Source organism: Hemicordylus capensis, chromosome 1, assembly GCF_027244095.1.
Source record: "Hemicordylus capensis ecotype Gifberg chromosome 1, rHemCap1.1.pri, whole genome shotgun sequence".
Lineage (NCBI taxonomy): Eukaryota > Metazoa > Chordata > Lepidosauria > Squamata > Cordylidae > Hemicordylus > Hemicordylus capensis.
The window spans coordinates 212,105,185-212,129,034 of record NC_069657.1 but is presented as its reverse complement, the minus strand read 5'-3'; the positions used below and the strand labels follow the sequence as shown (position 1 = coordinate 212,129,034).

Here is a 23,850-nt window from a genome sequence, read left to right as displayed (position 1 = left end):
TCCAAGAGCTATGCCATCTGTGATGTTTGTGCTCAGTAAGAACAAATCTGTTAGGTTTGATTCGATTCTACGTACAATACATTCTGTAACAGTTCTCCCCCACCCTGGCATTTTTTCATGCAGCTGCTAGTGCCTTTAGGCCTCATCCATTCTCCCCACCACCACTTTGGGTGGAAAAGTAGCGGGGTGTGTGTTTTTTGAGCAGGTAGCTGGCTGGCAAGAAAGCATTAGCTACTTCTACCTTCATGGTATTGATCCTCTGCTCGGCTTGAAGCCACTCACAGCTACTCTGCATGGGGAAATTACAAGTAATTTATAGTTTGGCCTTAGTTTTATTTATTTTTCAATATAATCTGCTTTGAGAATTTTGTTGAAGAGAGGTACAGATTGAGTATCCCTTTTCTGGACTGCTTGGGACCAGAAGTGTTCCAGATTTTTCCGGATTTTGGAATATTTTCATAATGAGATATCTTGGGCAGGGGAGTGGAGGAGGGGGGCTTTCCCTTTTCCCTCTAGCACCAAAGCGAGAACATGAAAAAATATTTAAAAGCTTCACAATAAAAACAGAGCCACAACGAGAGAATTACAGACAAATTACAGCATGTTTAAAAGCAGCAAAATTGGGAATCTGCGAGCAAGTGAGGGGGGCTCTCCTTCTCTCCTCTTCCACTTTTTAAATGTTTTAAATCACCTTGAGCGATCTCAGCCATTTTAGCCGGGGTGATGGGCTCAGCATCTCCCCAAGGGAAGGTGTAGCATCCAGCCAGCGGCGTTTCCTCGTGCCAGAAGCTGAGAGGGGGGAGGGACCCAAGCGGGAGGTGGAGGGGATGGGCTTGCAATTACAAAGGTGGTCTGCTTTTGCTGGCCCACATGTTCTGCTTGTGGATCGGGCACACACGAGGAGAGGAAGGCAGGTAGCTGCACCTTCAGCCAGCTCGGTTTGGGAACTGTGGTGTTTTCCTTTTGCTAGTGAGCTGTGCGTGTATGAGAGTGATTATTACAGCAGTCGTCAAGGCTTTTTAAAAATAAAAATAAAATAAAAACATTTGTAGCTCGTTGCCTGATGGCTTCTGACACAAACAAGGTCCATCAGGCTTGGACTTGCAATGGGTCTTCTAAAGCTGCTAGTCACTGTAGTTCATCGGAGGAAGGCGATCAGGAAATGCATATGAAAATGTGTAAGAAGATACCCCAGCTCACCAAGGTAATAAATAAGTTTTGTTTTTGTTTTTTTGCTATGGCGCATGCCATAATGGTTTCTGGATTTCAGAGCATTCTGGATTTCAGATGTCCGGATAAGGGATACTCAATCTGTATATAAATATTCATAGTAGTAGTAGTAGCTCACTTAGAACACCGTATTATCTTGCCATCATTTTTGCAAAGCAAAATACAGACTGAAAGAATAATCTAAGCCACTTCACACAATAAATTACAGTTTGTTTCAGCAGTATAGTGGAATCTATAAGATATCTACATCCAGAAATCTATGCCAATACTTACAGTTGCTTATAACTCCTCCAAGTGGATCACCTTTGAAATCAAACTCAATGTCCATATATTTTCCCTATGAAAAGAAAAGATTTGAAGAAATTGAAGTACACACAGAAAATTAGATATCTGACATGCAAAAAGTAGATACACACACAGGAAGACAATGGAATTTAAGTATAGCTAAGGAACAAAAGAAGATCTTCATGGCTGCACTATAACTGGGTCAAATTAAATAAAGGATATTACTTTGTCTTTGACAATGCAGCAGAAAAATCTGACTCCCTATAAAAGCAACGTTATTGAACTAGTTTTTGCTGAGGTCAGATCACCAGTAAAGTATTTAGGCAACAGATTTACAGAAACTACGAAACATACAGAAATGAGGATCACATATGGATGTTAACTGTTCAAAGTGCATTTGACATTAACTGGTAAAAGTCAGCTTTTTTTTGAAATTTCCTTTAGGGACTATTAGAATCTAGCAATCTAATAGTATGTGTCATCCTTCACCCAGCTGAAATACAACACACACACAGTGCCAAATATAGTTACCAGACTAGTACGGCATGGGGAATTGACAAGCCCATTACAGGTGTAAGCATAATTGTTCTTGAATGAGGACCTTTGAAAAAAGGTGGTTCATTACAGAAATGATCTTTGCAGATGAGACAAAAACAAACTATCTGAAACAAAATGTCGTATAAGATTGACAGATTCCTGAAAAGCTTTTAAAAATCTGTCTGAAGCCTCCAGTTGGTCAATTCATGCATTCAAACCACTCACACAATTACCTCTAGCACTCCAGAAGACTGCTAGTTTTAGTGCAAGGAAGTTCTCATATGGAGGCGCTGTTTCTATGAACTGTCACCTCTACAACTAAGATAACTCATTACATAAATACAGTATCATAGGGCTAATTGGGAACCAGGTTCTGGTGCAAGTTGACCATGTGTACACACGTACACACACGGCTGATAAGGTCTGCTATCTTATCTCCATATATTGCTTTTAACAAGTATGCTCACAGTATATAATTAGAAGTTATAATCTCTATCCATAATATCTTTGAGCTTTAACACATATCTTCAATTAAAACCATATAGGTTCATTTAAAAAACAAATAAGGCTTTTTAAGGAGAATGGAAACTCAAATTTAAACTAAAAGGATAATTTTGATTAAAAATATGACTTTATATAACTAAACACCACTTATTTTTATCCACCCTGCTGTGCTGGGATGATTAGGGGCAGCTCCTCCCACAACCCACTAAATATGAGAGCCAACGTTTTAAAGCGTTCCTCTCTTCCTAGTTAGCAGGTAATATTTCAGAGATGTGAATTCCAACACTACACTGAAATGTATGGACCACCCTCCTCCCCAACAGCTTATGGACAAAAGACATCAGCCTACTACCAGTAGTATTTCTCTTTCTATAGTACAAGTGTAACTTCTCTTCTTGCCTTCTGGCTTTCCATATCAAAGCAGATTATTTCAGTGGCTGCTGTTATTTCAGTTCATTTACTTAACAGCTACTTTAAACAAGAATGACAGGCATTACTATTTACAAAGACAACAGCAGTAAAGCGGGTATCAAAGAACAGATTATGAAATGGCCACAATGAAAACAATTCAACCCAACTCACAAGTACTTTCTGTGGATTTTCAAACATAAGCGTGCTTTTTAACCAAACTTCCAATGTTCTCTGTTTCAGGTTGTCCCTGGCTATTCCGTTGCTGCAAATTTGGCAACATTTTATAAATATATAAATCCAGTAAGCTCAGATTTATCACACTTTGCAAGCACAAGGCCTACAGTTATGTTCCTAGAAATGCTATGCTCTAACATTTGCACTCAACTGAGCAGAGGGAAACAGCAAGTCATTTGATGTTGGTGCATATATTCATGTTTGAAACATATATTTGTTACACACACACACAGAGAGAGACACACACACACACACACACACAGAGTGCTCTACAGAGCAGACATGATCTGGATAATGCCCAGAAGGTCAGGGTTCAAGAGCTAAGACAATACACAGCCATTATAAAATCCCAGAGTCAGAAAGCAACCAGGGAGAGGAAGGATCAGGGAGGGGCAGAGTACACAGAAATGACAAAGCTGTGTTGATGTAGGATAGATCCTGCTAAAAAGTTAATACTGGAGGATTTGAAGGTGTACAGGGAGGCAACTTGATGGCTACAGAGCAGCAGGCTGTTCCAGGCACAACAGGAGAAGGCAAATGTGAGAGAAGGAGGCAAGAGGGTCAACAACAGACAAGTATATGGTCAAGTATATGGAATTTGTTTGTATTCCGACTTTTTATGGTGGTTGTTTGGTGTTTTATGGTCTTTTACTGTTTAACTGATTTTAAGGTTTTAAATGTGATTTTTATGGAGTTTTCTTTACTTTTGTAAACCATCTTGGGATGCCTTATGAAAGGCAGTATAAGAATTGAACATTCAATCAATCAGTAAAATAAATACTTCTTGAAAACAGAACTTTACCAAAACAAAACCTCTATTTCTGCCACATGGTCTTTAGCAGCCAGTTAATCCAAGAATAGAATTTTTTTTAAAAAAAAAAACACTAACTAAAATATAGTTGCAGTTTTAAGAAGCAAGACAGTCTTAAGTTAAGCCTTCTAGTCACCATTTTGGTGATTTAATCCAATGTTATGTCTAGCTGAAAAAGCAAAACAGAATCTGTAGCCTACACATTTTTATTTTTAGAGCACTTTTGTTACACCTCAAATTGGTATTATTTTAAAAATGAGGAAAAAAAATACATCGACAACATATTTGTTTCAGTTTTCCCCTCACTCCCAAACATAAAATAAGAGTGCAGCTCTTTACCCTGCCTTTCCTTTCCACCCATGCCTCCTCCACTTGACCACTGGGGGCTACTACTGTCCCAGTCTCAGACCTCAAGGAGCTGTTGGCCTGCAAATGCCATTTTCAACATTATCCATCTACTACAAGTTTATCATTGAATGCTACTTTTGACGTTAATCAGGTTTCTTTTTTACTCCAGCATCCACTTAGTACATTGTATTAGAATTCTAATAACTAGGTCATTTAATTCTCCCCCGCTAGCTAAATGTCTCAATAAGGAGGTCATTTTTTCAACATCAGCACTTTACAACAGTGTATTCCCCATACTATATTGATTAATCATACCTTTATACAATCTCTAGGCGGTGTACAAATTTTAATATTAAAAACCACAGATTAAAATACACACAACACAATAAAACATATTATTAAATTATTAAAATTTGTATTTTAAAATTATTTTAAAATTTGTAAATTATTTTTAATGTGCTCTATCTGGGGCTGCCTTTGTACGTAGTCCGGAAACTTCAGTTGGTTCAGAACACGGCATGCAGGTTGGTCTCTGGGTCATCTCGGAGAGACCATGTTACTCCTTTACTGATGGAGCTACACTGGCTGCCAATAGGTTTCCGGACAAAATACAAAGTGCTAGTTATAACTTATAAAGCCCTAAATGGCTTAGGCCCTGGATACCTAAGAGAGCGTATTCTTCATTATGAGCCCCACCGCCCATTGAGGTCATCTGAGGAGGTCCATCTCCAGTTACCGCCAACTCGTTTGGTAGCTACACAGAGACGGGCCTTCTCGGCTGCTGCCCCGAGATTGTGGAATGCGCTCCCTGCTGAGATACGATCCTACCCATCTCTGGCAATTTTCAAAAAACACCTGAAAACCCTTCTTTTCACCCAAGCTTTCTCCGCTTCCTAAATTGTGGGAGGTTTTATTTCTGGTATTTTTTAAAATTCAAAACCCAATTTCGGGGTTTTTAATCATTGTAATGTTTAATTGTTGTTTTAAAATGTTTTTAAATTGTTAATTGTTATGTTGTTTTTTAATTTGTTTTAGCTCTTTACTGTTTTAGTGGTGTGTTTTAATTGTAAACCACCCTGAGCCATTTTGGAGGGGCGGTATATAAATCAAATAAATCCAAAAAATAAATAATAAAATTAATTCTAATTAAAAGCTTGCGAGAATAGGAGAGTCTTGAGGGTCTTCCTGAAAACAAAGAGAGAAGGAGATGCTCTTATTTCAGCAGTGAGCATATTCCAAAACCCTGGGGCAGCCACAGAGAAGCCCCAGTCCTGAGTCACCACCAGATGAGCTGATGGTAACCGTAACTGGACCATTCCAGAAGATTGTAAAAGGCCACAGGGTTCATGACAAAGGAGGCAGTCTCTTAAATAGTCTGGACCCAAGCCGTTAAGGGCTTTATAGGCAATAACCAGCACTTTTTATTTCACCCGGAAACATTTCGGCAGCCAGTGCAGTTCTTTTAAAACTGGTGTTATGTGATTGCTTTGTGTTGTCCCAGAGACCAATCTGGCGGCTGCATTCTGTACCAATTGTAGTTTCCAAACTACGTATAAAGGCAGCCCCACTTACAGTGCATTACAGTAGTCAAGTCTGGAGGATACAAGCATATGTACCACTGTTTTAAGGTCATTCACCTCTAGAAATGGTGACTTATCAGCCAAAGCTGATAAAATGACTCCTGGCCACTGCCGCAACCTGAGAAACCAGGGAGAGCTTTGGGTCCAGGAGCACTCCCAAGCGACATACCTGATCTTTCAGGGGCAGTGTAACCCTATCCAGGACAGGCAGATCTAAACCATCTCTCGTGTCCTGAACCCACACAGTAAGTACCTTCATCTTATTTGGACTCAACTTCAGTTTGTTATCGCTCATCCATCCCATCTTATTTATTTATTATTTCTCTGTGTAAACTGCCCTGAGCCACTTTTGGAAGGGTGGTATAGAAATCAAATAAATAATAATAATACTGCCTCTATACAATTCTGATTGATCACTATCATGTTGCCTACTACAATACCCTGTCCTAAAGGCATAGTATGTATTACTTGACAAGTACCTTGCTGCTCTCTATGACTGCATCTTGAAACCTTTAGGATTTACATTAATGTTTAGGTGGTGTAGACAAGCCCTTCACCCTCCTTTTCAACCCACTTTTTAAAACCCCAGTACTAACACAGAAGCAATTCTTGTTTTGCTTCCAGAGAGTTCTGCAGATATATCTACAGAGCAACATACAAATATGACAAATCTGGATACGACTCAACTTTGTATATATTTATTTATGTGCAATTTATTTCCTTAACACATTTCTTGGGTTAAGACTTGGGGGCCCTCTTGAACATTTCTTTTCTGCCAGGCATTTGCCTTTTAAATTTTGTGTGTGTTTGTTTTTAAAATCTCTGATGTTGTTCTTGTTTCTACACAACCCTGAGTCTGTGAACTGGGTGGTATATTAAATCTCTAAATAAATAAATAAATAAATAAATAAATAAATAAATAAATAATCCAATATGTGCAATTTATTTCCTTAACACAGAGACTAGAAATCATACAAAGCATTAATGATTACATAACATTAAATCCATCATTCCACTGTCATTTCTGTGTGCAGCAACAATCAAGCATTATGAATTTTTAATTTTATTTTATACAGGTACTTACAAATCTAGAGGAGTTATCATTCCTTACAGTTTTGGCATTTCCAAAAGCTGGTAGGAAGAAAAAGAAGAAAAAGTAACATATATACATGTATGAATATTAAAGCTATGCCATATTGTAAGAAGATAGTACTTTGGGTTTGTGCCAGCTTTATCAGCGAGTAAGGATGGATAATCCAAAGTGAGAGATGATACAGTCACAACTCAAAGATAGTGTTTGCGTAAAGGAAAACAAACACAGTAAACAAGTAGGAGCCCTTAAAATAGAGCAAAGGCTTTCTACGGGCATTGTGCTATTATGATTAATTATAATGCATTCAAAATGTAGCTGCTTTGTTCATTAATAAATTTGTTATACAATGGTCTGCATCAGCATTTTTTTAAAAAATTTGGAGTACAGGAGAACCTCATTACTCATGGGGGTTTCGTTCCTCGCCTACTGCCATGAGTAACGGAACCGCGTGTAACAAGGCATTAGGGCTACGGGGACAGTGGGGTTAGGTTCCAGGGGGGATTTAAAGTGCCAAAGTGGCCCCCAAGCAACCCAAAAATGTCCCAGAACGTACTGTGGCATATTCTTTGGGTCCCCAATGTGTCCAGGAATGCCCTCCAAAGGGCAAAAGGCCCCCCAAACTGAAAAAGCACAGGAAAAGGTCTGTGTTTTTTGAATGAGCCCCAAAATGGCTCCACCTGGGCTCTGAGAGACAAAATGGCAGCAGGAAGTGACCTCCACATTCACCACCAGCCCTCTAGGAACTGTGGATATGTAGGTTTTAAGCCCTGTGTATCCGTGGATACTGAAAGAGCGTGTCAATCAGACACCGCGCGGATATGCGGAACCGTGAATAGTGGTTCCGCAAATGATGAGGTTCTCCTGTACTGTGTTTAGGGGATTGTGGTTAAACCACGTTCTGAAAATTTCCCCATTACATTGCAAGAGAGGCAGAGGATAGCTACCTCAAAAAGAGAATTTCTATATGCAGAAGGAGTCATCACATGCACAAAATACCTAATACAAAAGAATGGCTTGAAATAGTGTGGAATTTTACCACTATGGCTAAACTCACAAATTTTACATGAACAAAACGAAGATAGATAAAAGCTGAACAGAATGCCATTATGACAAATAATCACACACCACTCTCTTAGTGTTTCTTGCTCATAAGCCCAGCAACATCAAGTGTCAGAGATGGGTGTGGCACTCCATGACCTTGGATATATTTACCAGTTCTCCGTGTACATAAGCAGCCCACACTAGCTTCTGCCAACAGTGTCATGTACCAGATTGCATGGTTAAATTTGACAGCATGAACATAAACTACACTTAGACAATTACTAGTCAATTTCTTTGCTTTAATTTTAAAAATATGTTTCTCACTGTAGCCCTACCTTCTGGCCCCAGAAAGACCCATACATTCCTATTTAGTTTTGTCACTACTGATCAATTTGGAATTAATGCTTTAGACAGTGCTATGTTGATTAAATAGCATTATGTCCTTCCTCACTAGTGACAAAGCATCAAACAACCACATGGCTGTAAAAAGAAGTGGCATATCTGTTTGCTTAGCCACAAATACAAAATCAAGCGGATATTTTGGTGAGTGGGAAAATGTTGTTCCTGCTTTAGCAAGTTTGTATTTTGAGACTTCCTTGGATGAAAGCACTGAAGTCAGAAGGCAGAATGGTTTCTGTTGTAGTTCAGGGTAAGTGAAAGAATTGTTCTAAAAACTTTATACAATGCAGAAGTTGCAAGCAATAACTTTTTCCAGCAACCAAGTCTCTAGGCTACATATTATTAAACATGGGACTAAACACTAGAATCATTTATAAACATATGCAGAATCAAATACAAATGGGTCATTATAAAAGTTCTGAGACACATTCTTTAGTTTCACCATAAGTTCATTGTTTCCCTATATTCATCTACAGTAGCTACAGTAATTGGAATACAGAGGTCTTTCATTGGTAACTTGAGCTAGCAAAATTCTTAGAAAATGTTTGCAGTCTGGTTTCAAACAGGCAAGGACAACTCAGTTTAATGATAGAAAAATATTTCAGACTGCAAACAAGTGGGGGTCCCCAACTTTCATGACCAATGTTTGGAACACCCAAAATAGTGCTTCACAAAATGAACAATATGGCACAGGTGAACCCCAGTATCTGTGTGGGTTCCGTTCTCTGCTACAACCGTGGATAATGGAACCATGGATACAGAGTCAATGGGACCTGGGGGTTAGGTTCCTGGAGGCGTGGAAAACTGTGAAAAAGGAGCCCCCCAAAACTGCAAAAAGAGTGCCCTAGCATGCTCCATGGGTTTCCACATGTCCACCAATGCACCCCAAAAGTAGCCAATCTGGTATTTATTTATTTTTTAAAAATTACATATTAAAAAAAAAACAAACGAGCCACAAAATGGCTCCTCTCCTCAAAAGGTTACACCACTATGCCCTGGTCCAGTTAAGGGCATTACGTTCATGGAAGGAAGCATGTTTCCACACATGTATCCCCAGTTAGGCAGGAAACTGCATGCACAGCTAGGTACTGCATATTCCATCCCACCCTTGGGTTAAGCAGCTGTGCACGTGGAGCTAATTTTTAAAAAGCTAAAATCTTGGGAGGCCAGCTGTTTCGGAGGGAAGAGAAGGGATGGCGTCAGATTCCCTGCCAAACAACTCAGCAAGGTTTTAGATTATAAAATGGGCTCTGTACACACAACCCTGGCCACTCTGTGCACATGCTTGATTAGAGCAGGGCATCTATCTTTTCAACTTGAGTTCTCATTGAATCAGCCAGTCTGCACTGGACTACCCTCTGAGCAATAAACCTTCTTTACTTCATGCTAAAGTTCCTAAACTTTGAACTTGAAAACAAGATCCTTAAATAGTTGAAACCACCAGGAGAGCTGGTCTTGTGGTAGCAAGCATAACTTGTCCACATAGCTAAGCAGGGTCCACCCTAGTTGCATATGAATGAAAGACTAGAAGTGTGAGCACTGTAAGATATTCCCCTCAGGGGATAGAGCCGCTCTGGGAAGAGCAGAAGGTTCCAAGTTCTCTCCCTGGTATCTCCAAGATAGGGCTGAGAGAGATTCCTGCAACCTTGGAGAAGCAGCTACCAGTCTGTGAAGACAATATTGAGCTAGATAGACCAGTGGTCTGACTCAGTATATAGTTCCTAACCAAGGCCTGGTTTATACATTTTATTTGGGTCGTGGTGGCTACTACAAAAACAGAACCACCCCAAAAACTGTATTTGGAATACTTTCATTGAGTTTAACTGATTTTAACCATAACTGTAAATACATGAGAACTCTGTTAATCGCAGATCCAGTATCTGCAGTTTTGTGTATCCGGAGTCAGGAAATCGACACCCGACCTTGGTACACGCCAAAAACAAACAAACAAAAACCCCACCCAGCAAAGAAGGGTTAAACCTGTGTATCCAAATGATGGGGGTGGCCAGAAATGACCTCAGAGGTAATTTCCTATCGCCATTTTGACTTTGAGAGCCATTTTATGGCTCATTTTAAAAATGGGTTTTAAAAAGCGATTTCTGGCCAAGGTTTTACTCTTGGAGGCATTTTTTGACTCCTTGTTGGCAGAGGAGCATGGTAGGGCACTTTATTTGGCCTGTTTTGTCCAATTTGGGGGCGATTTGGGGCAGTGCGGGAACATAACCCCCAATTTGCATTAACTTTAATGCCCTGTTATTCGCAGATTTCCTATCCACCTCCCCCACCCCACAGAATGGAACCCCCACAAATAATGGCGTTCTCCTGTACAGCAATTCCATTCAAAAACAAGGGTCCAAGTGAAACCTCTTTGCTCACACTTTAGCTAAGACCAAGGGTGGGTGTACATATTTGGATTCCATACAGTCTGTAGCGTTCCATGTGTGCTACTTGGCAAATTTCTGAAGGGTCCTTTTTTCGACCATTTCTGGTAATATGTTAAATGTACAAAACTTTCAAAAGCAGAGCTACCTGAATTGACCTCTTTAAACGTTCAAACAGTATATGCCATAAGGGGCATTAAAATGTACAATCAATAGATTAGCTGCGTGGTGTAGTGGTTAGAGTGCTGGACTAGTACCGGGGAGACCCGAGTTCAAATCCCCATTCAGCCATGAAACTAGCTGGGTGACTCTGGGCCAGTCACTTCTCTCTCAGCCTAACCTACTTCACAGGGTTGTTGTGAAAGAGAAACTCAAGTATGTAGTACACTGCTCTGGGCTCCTTGGAGGAAGAGCGGGATATAAATGTAAATAATAATAATAATAATAATAATAATAATAATATTGAACTGTGCAAATCTACTTGAGATAGCTGGGTCAGATAAGGTTGAAGTGTAAAGAAGCCTGATAAACCTCTGTGCCATTTATTCAGAATTGATCTGTGGAAGTCAGAATTATATTCAATATTTTTTTTAATCAAATATTTGTCAGCTTAGTGATGTATGCCTTATTACTGAAGATCTAAACTCACTGTGCATTCAGCAATCGTTATGGTAATCTACTAAAATCTATAAAAATTAGCGACTTGATTCTTACCTTCAAGCACTGGATTGGACTGCAAAAGTTGTTCTTTTACTTGATTAACTTCTGCTCCCTTGCCACAAACAGCTGCTACATAAGACATTACAAGTTTGCTGGCCTCTAGAGAGAAAGATTGTTTATGAGAGGTTAGAAGTATTCCACGAGTTATAACTATAGTACAAATCCATGAATGACACTAGAAGCGACACATTTTTCTGGTTCTAAGCTTATTTATTTATTTTATATTTATTGTTCTGGGCTTGTATGCTTGGCACTTTTAGCTGACATCAAAGAAAAATGCCATAGACAAACCCATACAAGACAAGTATAATGTAACTTTTTGTTTTACAGTCACATTTTTAATTAATTAATTATTAAAGCATTTTAATACATTTTGTATAATTCTTTCCATCCAAAATTTTTTACTCTAACTCACAGAAAAGAACTGCCTGCAAATAAGATTTTTATGAAGAGCACAAAAAATACTGAATTACTCAGTTATTTTATGAAAGTATTTGCTGTATCTGGTGAAAGTATTTGTAGAATCTGCATTCAGAGTAACCCCCCCCCGCCCACCTTGTGACATCCCAGTCAGAATGTGGTAATAGCCACAAAGCAATATGGAATTCTGTTTCTTCTCAGCTACTACTACTCTGACGGATATTTTTATACCGCTCTTCAACCAAAGTCCTCAAAGCATTTACATAGAAAAATAAATAATATGTAAATAAGATGGGTCCCCTGTCCCCAAAGGGCTCACAGTCTAAGAAGAAACATAAAGGTAGACAACAGCAATAGTCACTGGAGGGATGCTGTGCTGGGGTTGGATAGGGCCTGTTGCTCTCCCCCTGCTACATAGGAGAAACTCACCACTTTTAAAAAGGTGCCTCTTTGTTCACTTAACAGAGGTAAGAAATAGGAAATTCAAGGTTAATGTTTAAATAAATCCATTATGCAGAATGAATTCTTCCTTGGCAGTGCAAACCAAATCATATTCATGCTATCCAACATGACAGGTCTCCCTGAACAATGCACATCCTTTCCTTACCATTTGACAAGTGCTATTTTAGAAACGCATTAAAGAAGCACTGAAGCAGAAAAGCTAGTCAATGAATATTAGGGCACTGTGCCAATCCAATGACATAAGAGTTATCTAGGAATGCAAAGGCCTGCTACATAAGAATAACTCCATTTTTGTTTGTTTGAAGTGGAGAATTTGCAAAGCAGAGAGAGAGAGAGAGAGAGAGAGAGAGAGAGAGAGAGAGAGAGAAAGAGACTGCTCCAATTCTGCATCCCTGATACAGGCTCTATTAGAGGCGATCTACACATTCAGCAACATTATGCCAGATGACTAAAGGCAAATAAAATCCATCTGATTATGTCTTGTGACTGATGGCCAAGCATGTACAGTGGCAGTAGGGAAGCCCTATGTCTGTACCATAGGGTTTCCATAGGGTTTTTGTGACCTTGCTGACAATAAGGCTGATCTTGCTTGCTTCCTTTCTGAGCAACTTACAGTCCAGGCAACTGTGAATGAGAGCATAACTGTTTCGGGTAGTTTCAAAGATGGCAAGACAGTGAAGTCTTTCAATCTCACTGTGGATACAAGTGTACAACAACCACAACCACCACCACCACAAATATGTATATAGCTTTTCAACAAAAACAAACAAGATGGATCCCTGTCCCCAAAGGGCTCACAATCTAAAAAGAAACTCAAGATAGACACCAGCAACAGTCACTGGAGGGATGCTGTGCTGGGGGTGAATAGGGCCAGTTACTCTCCCCCCCTGCGAAATAAAGAGAATCACCACGTTTAAAAGGTGCCTCTTTGCCCAGTTAGCAGGGGTTAGTAGTAAGTGTATCGGCAGATGGACACAAGAAGGATGATACAATAACTGGACTGCATTGTATTCATGCAAATGCCAACATTGCTGTTATGTCATCGAGTGACATTGATGTTCTTATACTACTAGCAACTCACTTCAGCTAAATGACTTGTGAGAAGCTGTGGCACCAACAAAGGCAACAACATCAGCAAGCCAACAACAAAGCAGTATATTCTGCACATACCATCTGTGAGAAGTTGTTGAATTCACCAGATGACCTGGCTAACATAATTCCACTTCATGCAATCACAGGCTGTGTACCATCTCTCACATTGCTAGAAGAGATATACCACATGGCTGTGTACCATCTCCCACAGCAACGGAAAACATATACATCAGCCGAAAATTTTGTCTGCAAGAGTTACAATCGTCCTATTGCAGGCAACTGTGATGAGAGTGGTTTTGTTTGGCAAATGTCGGTCACCTGAAGCATTGCCTCCCACAAATGAAGCACTGAAGTTCCACATACAAAGAGTTTATTATCTACCCATAGTCTGGAGACAAAAAACTTGTAACAAGTTACTAAATAAATAAGAAATATACTAAATAATATTAAACATTCCAAATCTAACATTCCAGTTTTGCATCAACTTCATTGTCTCCCAATTGGTTTCTGGATCCAATCTGAAGTACTGTTTTACCTTTAAAGCTCTAAGGGATAGCTCAAAGACTGCCTTCTCTCTTATTAACCTCTAACTCTCTTATTAACCATAAGAGCCAGCGTGGTGTAGTGGTTAGGGTGCTGGACTAGGACCGGGGAGACCCGAGTTCAAATCCCCATTCAGCCATGAAACTAGCTGGGTGACTCTGGGCCAGTCACTTCTCTCTCAGCCTAACCTACTTCACAAGGTTGTTGTGAGGAGAAACTCAAGTATATAGTACACCGCTCTGGGCTCCTTGGAGGAAGAGCGGGATATAAATGTAAATAAATAAATAAATAAAATTAACCTGACTGCAAATTAAGGCCTTGTTGTGTGACAGCGCCTAGTCTGTGGAGATACGCTTGGTTCCCACAGTACTAAGCATTCGCTCTTAGCACTCTCTTTTAGAGAGATTTAGCACTCTCTTTTTCTCAGAGGGCATTTGGGATAACTGAGATAACGGATATGATAGTTCTGTTATATTGCTTAGTCTGCTATGAACGGATGCTCTTGCTTATGTTTTATTGTTGTAAAAAATAATTATTGTGTAATTATACTAATATACTAATATTTATATTGCTAATAAACCACTTTCTTGATCCTGGTGATCGCAAAGAAAAGGCACAGAATCTATCTATCTATCTATTTCTCTTAAACGTACCCATTGCTAATCCCATGTATGCCAGCTCTCACGAGAGTTTGCAAGCAGCTGCAGGATAGCAGTGGGGACGGGGGGGGGGTCGGCAGCAAGGCCGACAGGGAGGAAAAGAAGTGGTCAGGCTGGCCGGCGGGCGATAAGAGAAAGCAGACTGGAAGGGCAAGAATGGTCCGGGGCTGAAGGGGGGGGCGCAGAACGGACCGGAGCTGAAGGGTGGGGGGCAGAACGGACCAGGCCTGAAGACAAAATGAAGATGGGGGAGAGACAGGGAGAACTAGGGGTGCAGATGCTCTGGGCCAGATCAGCTAGTTTTTAAATAAAAGATAAAATAGAATGTGTTTTCATCTTGTGAGCACTACTCTAGATGAAGATAAGAATGCTTCTGGGGTACTCTCCCCCCCCCTTTCTTTCTTTTTAAAACATTCTTCCTGCCCCCTCATCAGCTCTGATGTAGAGGGGGGAAATACTAAGTGCACTCTTTCTACTATTTCCCGTAAGGCCCCTTTTATATGCTTCCATTTTAAGATTACAATATTATGAAGATACTGTGTACTGTTACAGTGTTATTTTCAAATCAAATCACTTTTGAAAGGCTGCTTTTAAGGGTTGATTGTGAAAATGGATGCACTTTACCATGCACCATTGTATAAAATGTAGAGGTGTTACAATGCCATATTGGCCATATTCAGTACAGACACAGGCACTGAAATCTTTATATGGGAGCCTGTCCCTGTCGGTTGCAATACACAAAGAGAGACCTGTTTACAACTTAGCACAGATCTTATGTGTTCAGGGCTGGTGTTACCATTAAGCAACTCAAAATGCATGCCTAGGGCAGCAGTTTGTATGGGCCAATTGTTTGGTCCTAAAACAGAGTGGGGGGCCTTTCTGCTATCACATCTGCAGATGATCTCCCACTGGGTAAGAACAACTGGGGGCAACAAGTGACCATAAGGAATATGGGAGGGGATTGCTGAAAAGTTAAATTGACCTACAGGCTGGATGTGAAGTAGGAGTGATAAGCAGCAGTTGGTTGGTTGGGCATGCAACCAACAGGGCTCACTGATGCCTAGCTCTCACTCAGATAGTAAGCCCAAGTCTGTGATGTACCATTTCAGACTGCAGGTGGGAGCTCAAACTGAATGCTCCTCCACACACAAAAAGTCTTGGTTTTCTGTGTGTAAGAATGTTTACCTATGGAGGAGCATGCCATCCTGCGAGTTCCTGCTGACAATTTGAGGTGGTACAGCCCAGACTCGGGTTTAGGCTCTAACAGACATATGTTTTAATCTGGAGAACCATGAACAAACTTCAACTGACACAATGGTGCTTTCCTACCCCCTCCTGCCCATTGCATCCCCCTATGCCCCACCTCCAAAATCTGCCCAAGGCTTGGATGATTCTCTGGAATGGCATGGGATGGGACACAAGGAGGCTACAGAAAGGGGGAATAGGCAGAATTCACAGAGGCCACCTCTCAGCACCAGGAGATGGGCCTTTCCCTTCACACAAGGAACCTTTGGTTCCATCTCAGAATAAGGAGGGGCCAGAAGACCATAAACAGGGGGAGGTTCATGCCATGTGAGATAACAGAAGCGGGCCCAAAAAACTTCAGGAGAGCTAAACAAGGCACAGACTGAAGGGCGTGTGTGCTGCCTGGCCCGGGTCTTCCAGGATTTGTTTCCTAGGAACACATTTTAAATACTGCCGATTTAACAAGAGGTTGCAAAATCAGTCCCAGCTGCACTTTATAATAAGAAATTGTATATTACCTGTTTTTCCTGCTCCACTCTCTCCAGTTATAAGTATACATTGGTCTTTATCCTGGTCTCTCAGAGATCGATAAGCCTCATCCGACAGGGCGAAACTATGGAGTAAAACATAATTGAGATGACAGTTAAATACCTACACATCACATCCTTGAGCCGCTTCAGTCAACTGCAAAATGTTTCTATCTAGGTCAATTCCATCAGCAAACAGCAGAAAAGTTCTATTCAAAGAATTGCCCATCAATAGGTTAATAGAATTAGACAGACGAGCAGGAGCCCACAAATGTTGGCTGACCTTACTATTTTGAGATAATGCCCCCTGTGCATGCATGTTTACTGGTAGTAAGACTAACTGTGCTCAATGGGGCCTATTCCCAGGTAAGCGTTCACAGGAATGGGGCCTATTCCCAGGTAATTCCCAATGGGGCCTATTCCCAATGGGGCCTATTCCCAGGTAAGCGTTCACAGGCATACAGCACAATCCTGTGCATGCTGATGAGAAAGCAAGCCCCAGTGTGTTCAATGGGGCTTTCTTTTGTCTGTGCATAGCCCCCCCCCACACACACACACAGCGGGAGTGAGTCCCACTGAACTCAATGGAACGTACTTCTGAGTACACACACCTAGGATTGTGCTGGTCTCCTTCCACAGCTCCTAGTTCAAAGTTGGAGGGGGAAAGCAAAGATCACCCCTGATCTGGAAAGCAAGCCAGATCACAAAGTCACCACCCTACCTTTCCAGCTCAGAGAGGGAAGGCTGGAACTTCTTTGGCTCTGTGCTTGCTGGGCAATAAGAGCACTGAGTGAGTGCTGAGTCAAGCCAAGGAGCCTTCATCCCTTCCAGCTCAGAAAGGGGGTTGTATGCTTCTGGGATACTCAGGAGTGCCTTGGTTGCAACACCAAAAGAAACCCCAGGTATCTCCTGAACCTTGGGGCTTGGGAAGGAGTGGGATGTTCCTTATCCCAGCAGCAAGGTTGGAAAGTAACCTTGAACTTGCACCAAAAAAGGCTGCCTGAGCATTTGTCCAAGCAACCAGAGTAAGCCAAACTATGAAAGCTTGCTGATGGAAGAACGTAATGCTGGGTGTTATAAATGAGGACTACCAGCCACCTTGCAATCTCTTCTATATTCTTATGGCAGTACATAACATCTGGAAAGAAACTCGCATAGGTTGGATTCACATCTTAAATTGAAATTTATGTTTAAATTCTGAAGTTTTTTACAAATGCAAATGACTGGAAGTACGTATGGTACTTGTAAAGCTGCAAATAACATTTCCCCCCTTTTCAGACTCGTTGACTTGCATACATTCGGAAACCACGTTCAGAGGAGAGCCAGTTTGGAAGGAAGATTTAAGAAATTACATTTCTTCCACTCTCAGCAGCATTTTACAGTACACTGAACACCAAGCAACCCAAAATCACTGGCCTAGCTCACGAAACCCTGATGATGTGGTGTTGTTGCGTGGCATCATTTATTTGGGGAAACTCCCTGGATACAAATGAAGGCTGACTTTCTCCACCAGCAATCTTTTTAGTCTGACCACAAGCAGCATCTAATTCCTACCCATCAGCCTTTGCACCACACTTGATGATTCAGCATTTAGGGAAGCCTGTACAGTTTAAGCCTCAGCTCAGACAGGCTCAATATGACCAAGATGAGCAGTCTCTGCTCTAAGATGCTGCTGAATTCTCTTACAAGGCATCAATTATAGGAACATAGGAAGCTGCCCTATACCAAGTCAGACCATTGGTCCATCTAGCTCAGCATGGTATCCTGCAGCTCAGTGTTACAACATGGGAAGCTGCCTTCTACAGAGTCAGACCATTGGTCCATCCAGCTCAGTACTGTCTGCACAGATTGGCAGCGGCTTCTCCAAGGTTGCAGGCAGGCGTCTTGGCCCTATCTGGAGATGCCAGGAAGGGAACTTGAAATCTTCTGCATGCAAGCATGCAGATGCTCTCCCGAGAGCAGCCCCATCCCCTAAGGAGAATCTCTTACAGTGCTCACATGTAGTCTCCCATTCAAATTCAAATCAGGGCAGGCCCTGCTTAGCAAATGAGACAATTTGTGCTTGCTAGCACAAGACCAGCTCTCCACCCACAAAAGCATGGTAGGAGGTGGGCAAAGTGATAGTCTGCGAGGCTCTCATTGAGTAGCAGGGCTCTGTCCTACCCAGCAGCTGTAAAGTAAAGTTGTGCGATCGAGTCAGTGTCAACTCCTGGCGACCACAGAACCCTCTGGTTGTCTTTGGTAGAATACAGGAGAGTTTTACCATTGCCATCTCCCGCGCAGTATGAGATGATGCCTTTCAGCATTTTCCTATATTGCTGCTGCCCGATATAGGTGTTTCCCATAGTCTGTGAAACATACCAATAGGGATTCGAACCAGTAACCTCTTGCTCCTAGGCAAGTTACTTCCCCACTGCACCATAAGGTGTCTACCCAGTTGTTTAAGGAGGTAGGGGGGAAACATATCCTACCCAGTGAGAGTCTTGTACATGACAGGAACATAAGAAGCTGCCTCATGCCCAGTCAGACCATTGGTGCATTTCGCTCAGCATTGTGTACATCAACTGTGTTTACTACATTTGCAGACCCAAGTAATATGAATGAAGAAGTTTATTAGAGCAGCACGTTTAAGGATGGAAGCACAAGTAAATCTGATGAAGGTGTTATCAAGAGGATATCACTGTGGCTCTGGCTGATGAAAAGAGTTAATCAATTATAACTTCCTTTCCCCTTTAGATGGACCAGTATTCTGCTCTGTTCTCGTGGATCTATACTGGTTTACGTCATATACCAGTTTCTGCTGACACCACTGATAGAAAAAGAGCACTTCCGATGTTCTGAGCCAACAAACTGAAGTGATCTAACTTAGTGATCTACCTATGAGTGGTACTCTATTTTAGCTTTGGGAATTAACTTGTTTTGAGTATTCCTTGGTATTACTCTAGTTGTCTTGAACAATTAAAAAGTTACATGTAAAGCTTCCAGTGACATACTGACTACACATTTATTCACTTATAGAGTGTCCACTGTGTCACCCCAGTCCCATTTTACACCTTCATTTACATGTTTTACTATTACCAGATACTTACCAGTGGATTCTCTTAGAAATTAGTGGGGTGGGGGAAGGTTTCCTTCAACCTAGCCAATTACATGAATCAGACTATTAATCAAAGCTCTTTGAACACACTTTTTAATGCACCCTTTGGGAAGCAAAGTGCATCTTACAATTTCTTCTGGACATCTATCATTTGATACAGTTTCCAGCCATGTACAGTTGCATCAAGTGTTTTCTTCAAGTAACACCATGAACTAATCTCTTCCCATGGCTAAGATTAAGGTTCAGATCTTCCATTACCTGTAAGGTGATTTTAACCACATCAGTACTCTAGCACACAGACACACACGGTTCCACTTCCATGGTTGAAATTTCACCCTTCACCTATGCTGCTGAAGTCCCAGACAATTCAGCCTGGCAAGAGCAACCACACAGTAAAGTAATGCGAGACCTGGACTAAGAAAGGGCACTGATCCAATGGTGGGAGAGGAAGGATGTGGAACACCACAACTTTGCAAGGAGGCAAAATTCTCAAAAGGAGTTCCAGATGAGCAGCAAATTGGAGTACTTAGATTTCCAGTTAACAAAACCTCCCACCCCCCACTGCTGTATATAGGCAAAGGATCAGAGCTGTAAGGGGCCAAGGTCATCTATTTTGTCAACGCCACCCGTTTGCACAAAGACAACACCAGCTGCCACTAGCCCCACTCCCCAGATCACTCTGTACAATCCAAACAACTGCCTGGCACAATTGGAGAGCAGGTGCTCTGTTGACAAAGAAAAAAAAGCTATCGTGCCTGTATAGGTGAAAAGCAAGAGCGCCAGACGGTACCATACATAGGAAGCCATGTGATCTGCGTGTAAACCTAGAAGTAACAATTGATATATAGAAAATAATTCTCAATATTGATTCAAAGAAAGCATAAAAGTAGGCAAAGAAATGTGAATAGTTTCCAAACTCTTATTGAACAGAAAATCAGCTTCTGTACTAAGCATCAAGGATTAATCTTCAAGTCACAGATTCAAAATAACTCCCAGACATACTGGGCCGGATCCCAAAGCCACACAAACACTGAGGCTTTTCCACTGGCCTTTCCACTAGAGTCCTCTGGACCCCTAAAAAACTGGGGAACCCTCAGAAGTGTTATTTGATGTGGCACATTTGGCTGCAGCCAAAAAGGAAAACTGGCAATTAAAACACACACACACACACCAAGGAAAAAAACAAGAAGTATTTTTGGCTCATGTACAGAGATCTTTGGATATTACCCACTGCTGAACAGAGTGTGGTGTAGAGCCAGCATGGTATAGTGGTTAGAGTGCTGGACTAGGATCAGGGAGACCTGAGTGCAAATTCCAGTTCAGCCAAGAAAATCACTGGGTGATTCTCAGCCAGTCACTTATCTCTCAACATAACCTACCTTACCTCACAGGTTTGTTGTAGGGATAAACATAAACCAGTAGAAGAGCAGGATATAGATGTAAAAACAAACAAAACAAACATTGCCAATACCTGCCCTTATGTAGGCTAAACTAGGCACCTCAATACCACCATTTCTGCGTCAACAACTCAGCACCTAATATGTGGAAAGGACTACGAAAGAAGACTATGGTGAGCTGTCTGGGAAACAGGAAGGGGAGGATAAAGGATTTTATTATATTTGCTGTAAAGTTAAGCAGCTTAAAAAGATGTGTAACAGGGATATTGATTATTCAAGAGCACTGAGATATGTGCATGAAAGCATGCCCACTACTTCATATTTTCACTCAGTGGGGAGGGGGAGAAAGAGAATTCAGCAGACAGTTACCAGTAGCCTTTGAAATAATTCATTGCTTCAAAAAGAAAAAGGGAAAACTTCATATAAAGGAAAAGCAACTTTACATTTTGGTTCCAAAGAAAAAGTCAGTGTCTCATCTCAAAGTCATTCATAAGTTATCCTTGAATATCACAAAATAAACATCACTTTATTTTATCCTAGGTGACCTGCATATATCTCTAGAAAAGACATATTTGCAGGATACTGGGAAGTCTAAAGACATTTACATAGTGTACCATTCAAGGAAAATGGGTTACATTTTGAACACAGGCAGTATGTTCACATGGAACAGTTTACAGCAGGACTGCACAACTTCAGTCTTCCATGTGTTGTTGCACTACAGCTCCCATGTGGCCGATAGTGAGGGATGATGGGAGTTGTAGTCCAACAAGAGCTGGAGGGCTGAAGTTATGCAGTCCTGGTCTAAAGCTTTGGTCATTTTGATCTGCATGCCATGTCTCTTGTTTAGTTAAACCAATTATTATTAAACCTGGCTGTAATGTAGACTACTGTTCCACTTGCTTTTGCTTACATCACCTCCCTCCATCACCCACATTAAAGCCCTCTCTATGGGCAGTTGCTTTATAGACTTGTGGCCTGAAAATGAACTCCTCCCGCATTCAGATGCAGATGTACGAACCCCAAACAGGATGGGAAGCACTCCTAGATAAAAGGTAGGTATTGCCCAGTGACTAAAATAGGAGTGTTTTGACTGGCAAATTTCTCAATGAGCCAACAGGTGAAAACAAAAACATAGCAACAATTACCCACTGTCTTTGAATTGAATTGAATTTATTTATTTACGGTCTTTGACCAAATAGTACAATACATTTACATGAAAAACTTAAACACACTTTCAGCAAATATAAAACCAATTAATCATTTATAATGGAGTATATATATATATATATATATATATATATATATATAAATAATAGCTTCTCCAAAGCCTCAAAAACTCTGTTTCTTTAAGGGCCGTAATCTTAAGGCCACATAACAAAACTTCGCTACTGCGGCCGAGGTTGCTGTATCCTTGTCATTTAATAGAAACGTTACCGTCTGGTCATCATCTTTTCCATTCAGGTCTTTTAGTAATGGGCCAATTAGTTGGTGCCTTATGTCCTGATAGATAGGACATTTCAGTAAAAAATGGGCCAATGTTTCAACTGCTTGATCACAAGGACATTTCCTTTCTTCATAAGGTAGTTTTGCATATTTCCCATAGAGTAAAGCCGATGGGAAAACATTAAACCTGGCCCTAGAGAAGGCCCATCTAAATTTTCTTAAGGTGATTGTGAATAAATATAATGCAGGAGTAAGGTCCGCCTTAGCATAAATTGATTTATAGAAAAACGGTAAATTGGCCTTCTCAGTTTGTATATCTATATCTATCAGTCTCTGTCTTACCAGTCTACGGGCTGTATTTTCGCCGGCCTCCAGCAATAGGATGGGAGATAGTCCGCTTTGACTAAGTTTATCTGTTATGTCCCTACTCCAGGATGATTGTGTCTCAGCCGATAAGAATTTAGGGATTAGTCCCATTGGATAAAGGTGGAGTTTAATCCAATAAAATATTCTTACTAGCCATGCCCTGGATTCCAATTTGAGTAGACCCGCCTCCCGGCGAACTGCCACGTTGGGCACGTTGGGTAATATTTCACTTTAACCCCACACATTAACTACGTCAGCACTGAAGTTGAAATTAATTCAGTTTTCATACACTTTTGTTCTAGAAAAATAGCTTTCTGCATTTTCCTCTATTTTCATCACGGTCTTGTGGATCACCTGAAATCACACTGCAGACCATTGTTTCACGAGTCAAATGACAAGCTAGACCAAAGCTTTTCAAACAGTCTTGAGATTTTAGCAGACCAGTGAGAAGTTCATGATGCAGGTCTTTATATAAGCATTCTCATCCTAGTCTCTTGGGAGACTTTTTAAAAAAACAAACAGAATTTTTATAGTTATTACCGCCTATAAAAATGCAAAGGTATGTTAATCAACAGTCTAATTTATAGCAGCAAACATTAACTAATGCTGCATGTGTGTCAAATGAAAACATGTGCAGCAGATGTGCTCCTGCTTCTGTAGCATAGACAGGAATATGCGCGGGGAGGGGGCGTATTCGAAGAGGGCCAATTCCTGCCCATGCTGCTTCCGCACAGAATGCAGGGTGGGGGCAGGATCTCCCATTCCTCTGGAAGTGCTCTGTGCTAATATGTCCCTGAGGATCACACAGCCCTCAAGGACAAATTAGCAGGTTATACAGGGTGCTTCCAGGGAAGGAGAGATCAGCAAAAATTGCCTTCCCCACGTTCGATTACCCACACTGCAGAAGCAGGAGTGCCTCTGCTAAACGTTTCTTTTGGCTGAGCATACACACCATTAATCAGGATGTATGCAATATGTTTGCTGAAATGAGTTTTATTATAGTGTCTTAATCAGTACAGTAATTA

General features: G+C 41.0%; 1 protein-coding gene across 10 annotated transcripts in view; it reads right to left on the bottom strand.

Annotated features, from left to right (window-relative positions):
* MYO1B (myosin IB) overlaps positions 1-23,850 on the bottom strand; it is a 170,127-nt gene that overhangs the window by 67,778 nt on the left and 78,499 nt on the right. For 6 of the 10 annotated variants that reach the window (XM_053273726.1, XM_053273756.1, XM_053273763.1 and 3 more), the window contains 4 exons: positions 16,514-16,608; positions 11,569-11,673; positions 7,025-7,071; positions 1,504-1,567 (listed from right to left, as the gene is read on the bottom strand). In XM_053273726.1, coding sequence (XP_053129701.1) covers positions 1,504-1,567; positions 7,025-7,071; positions 11,569-11,673; positions 16,514-16,608 — 311 coding nt within the window. Of the gene's footprint in view, positions 1-1,503; positions 1,568-3,138; positions 3,297-3,352; positions 3,371-4,351; positions 4,377-7,024; positions 7,072-7,586; positions 7,771-11,568; positions 11,674-16,513; positions 16,609-23,850 lie in introns of those variants that run through there. The other 4 variants (XM_053273771.1, XM_053273807.1, XM_053273799.1 and 1 more) reach the window with 4 other exon arrangements.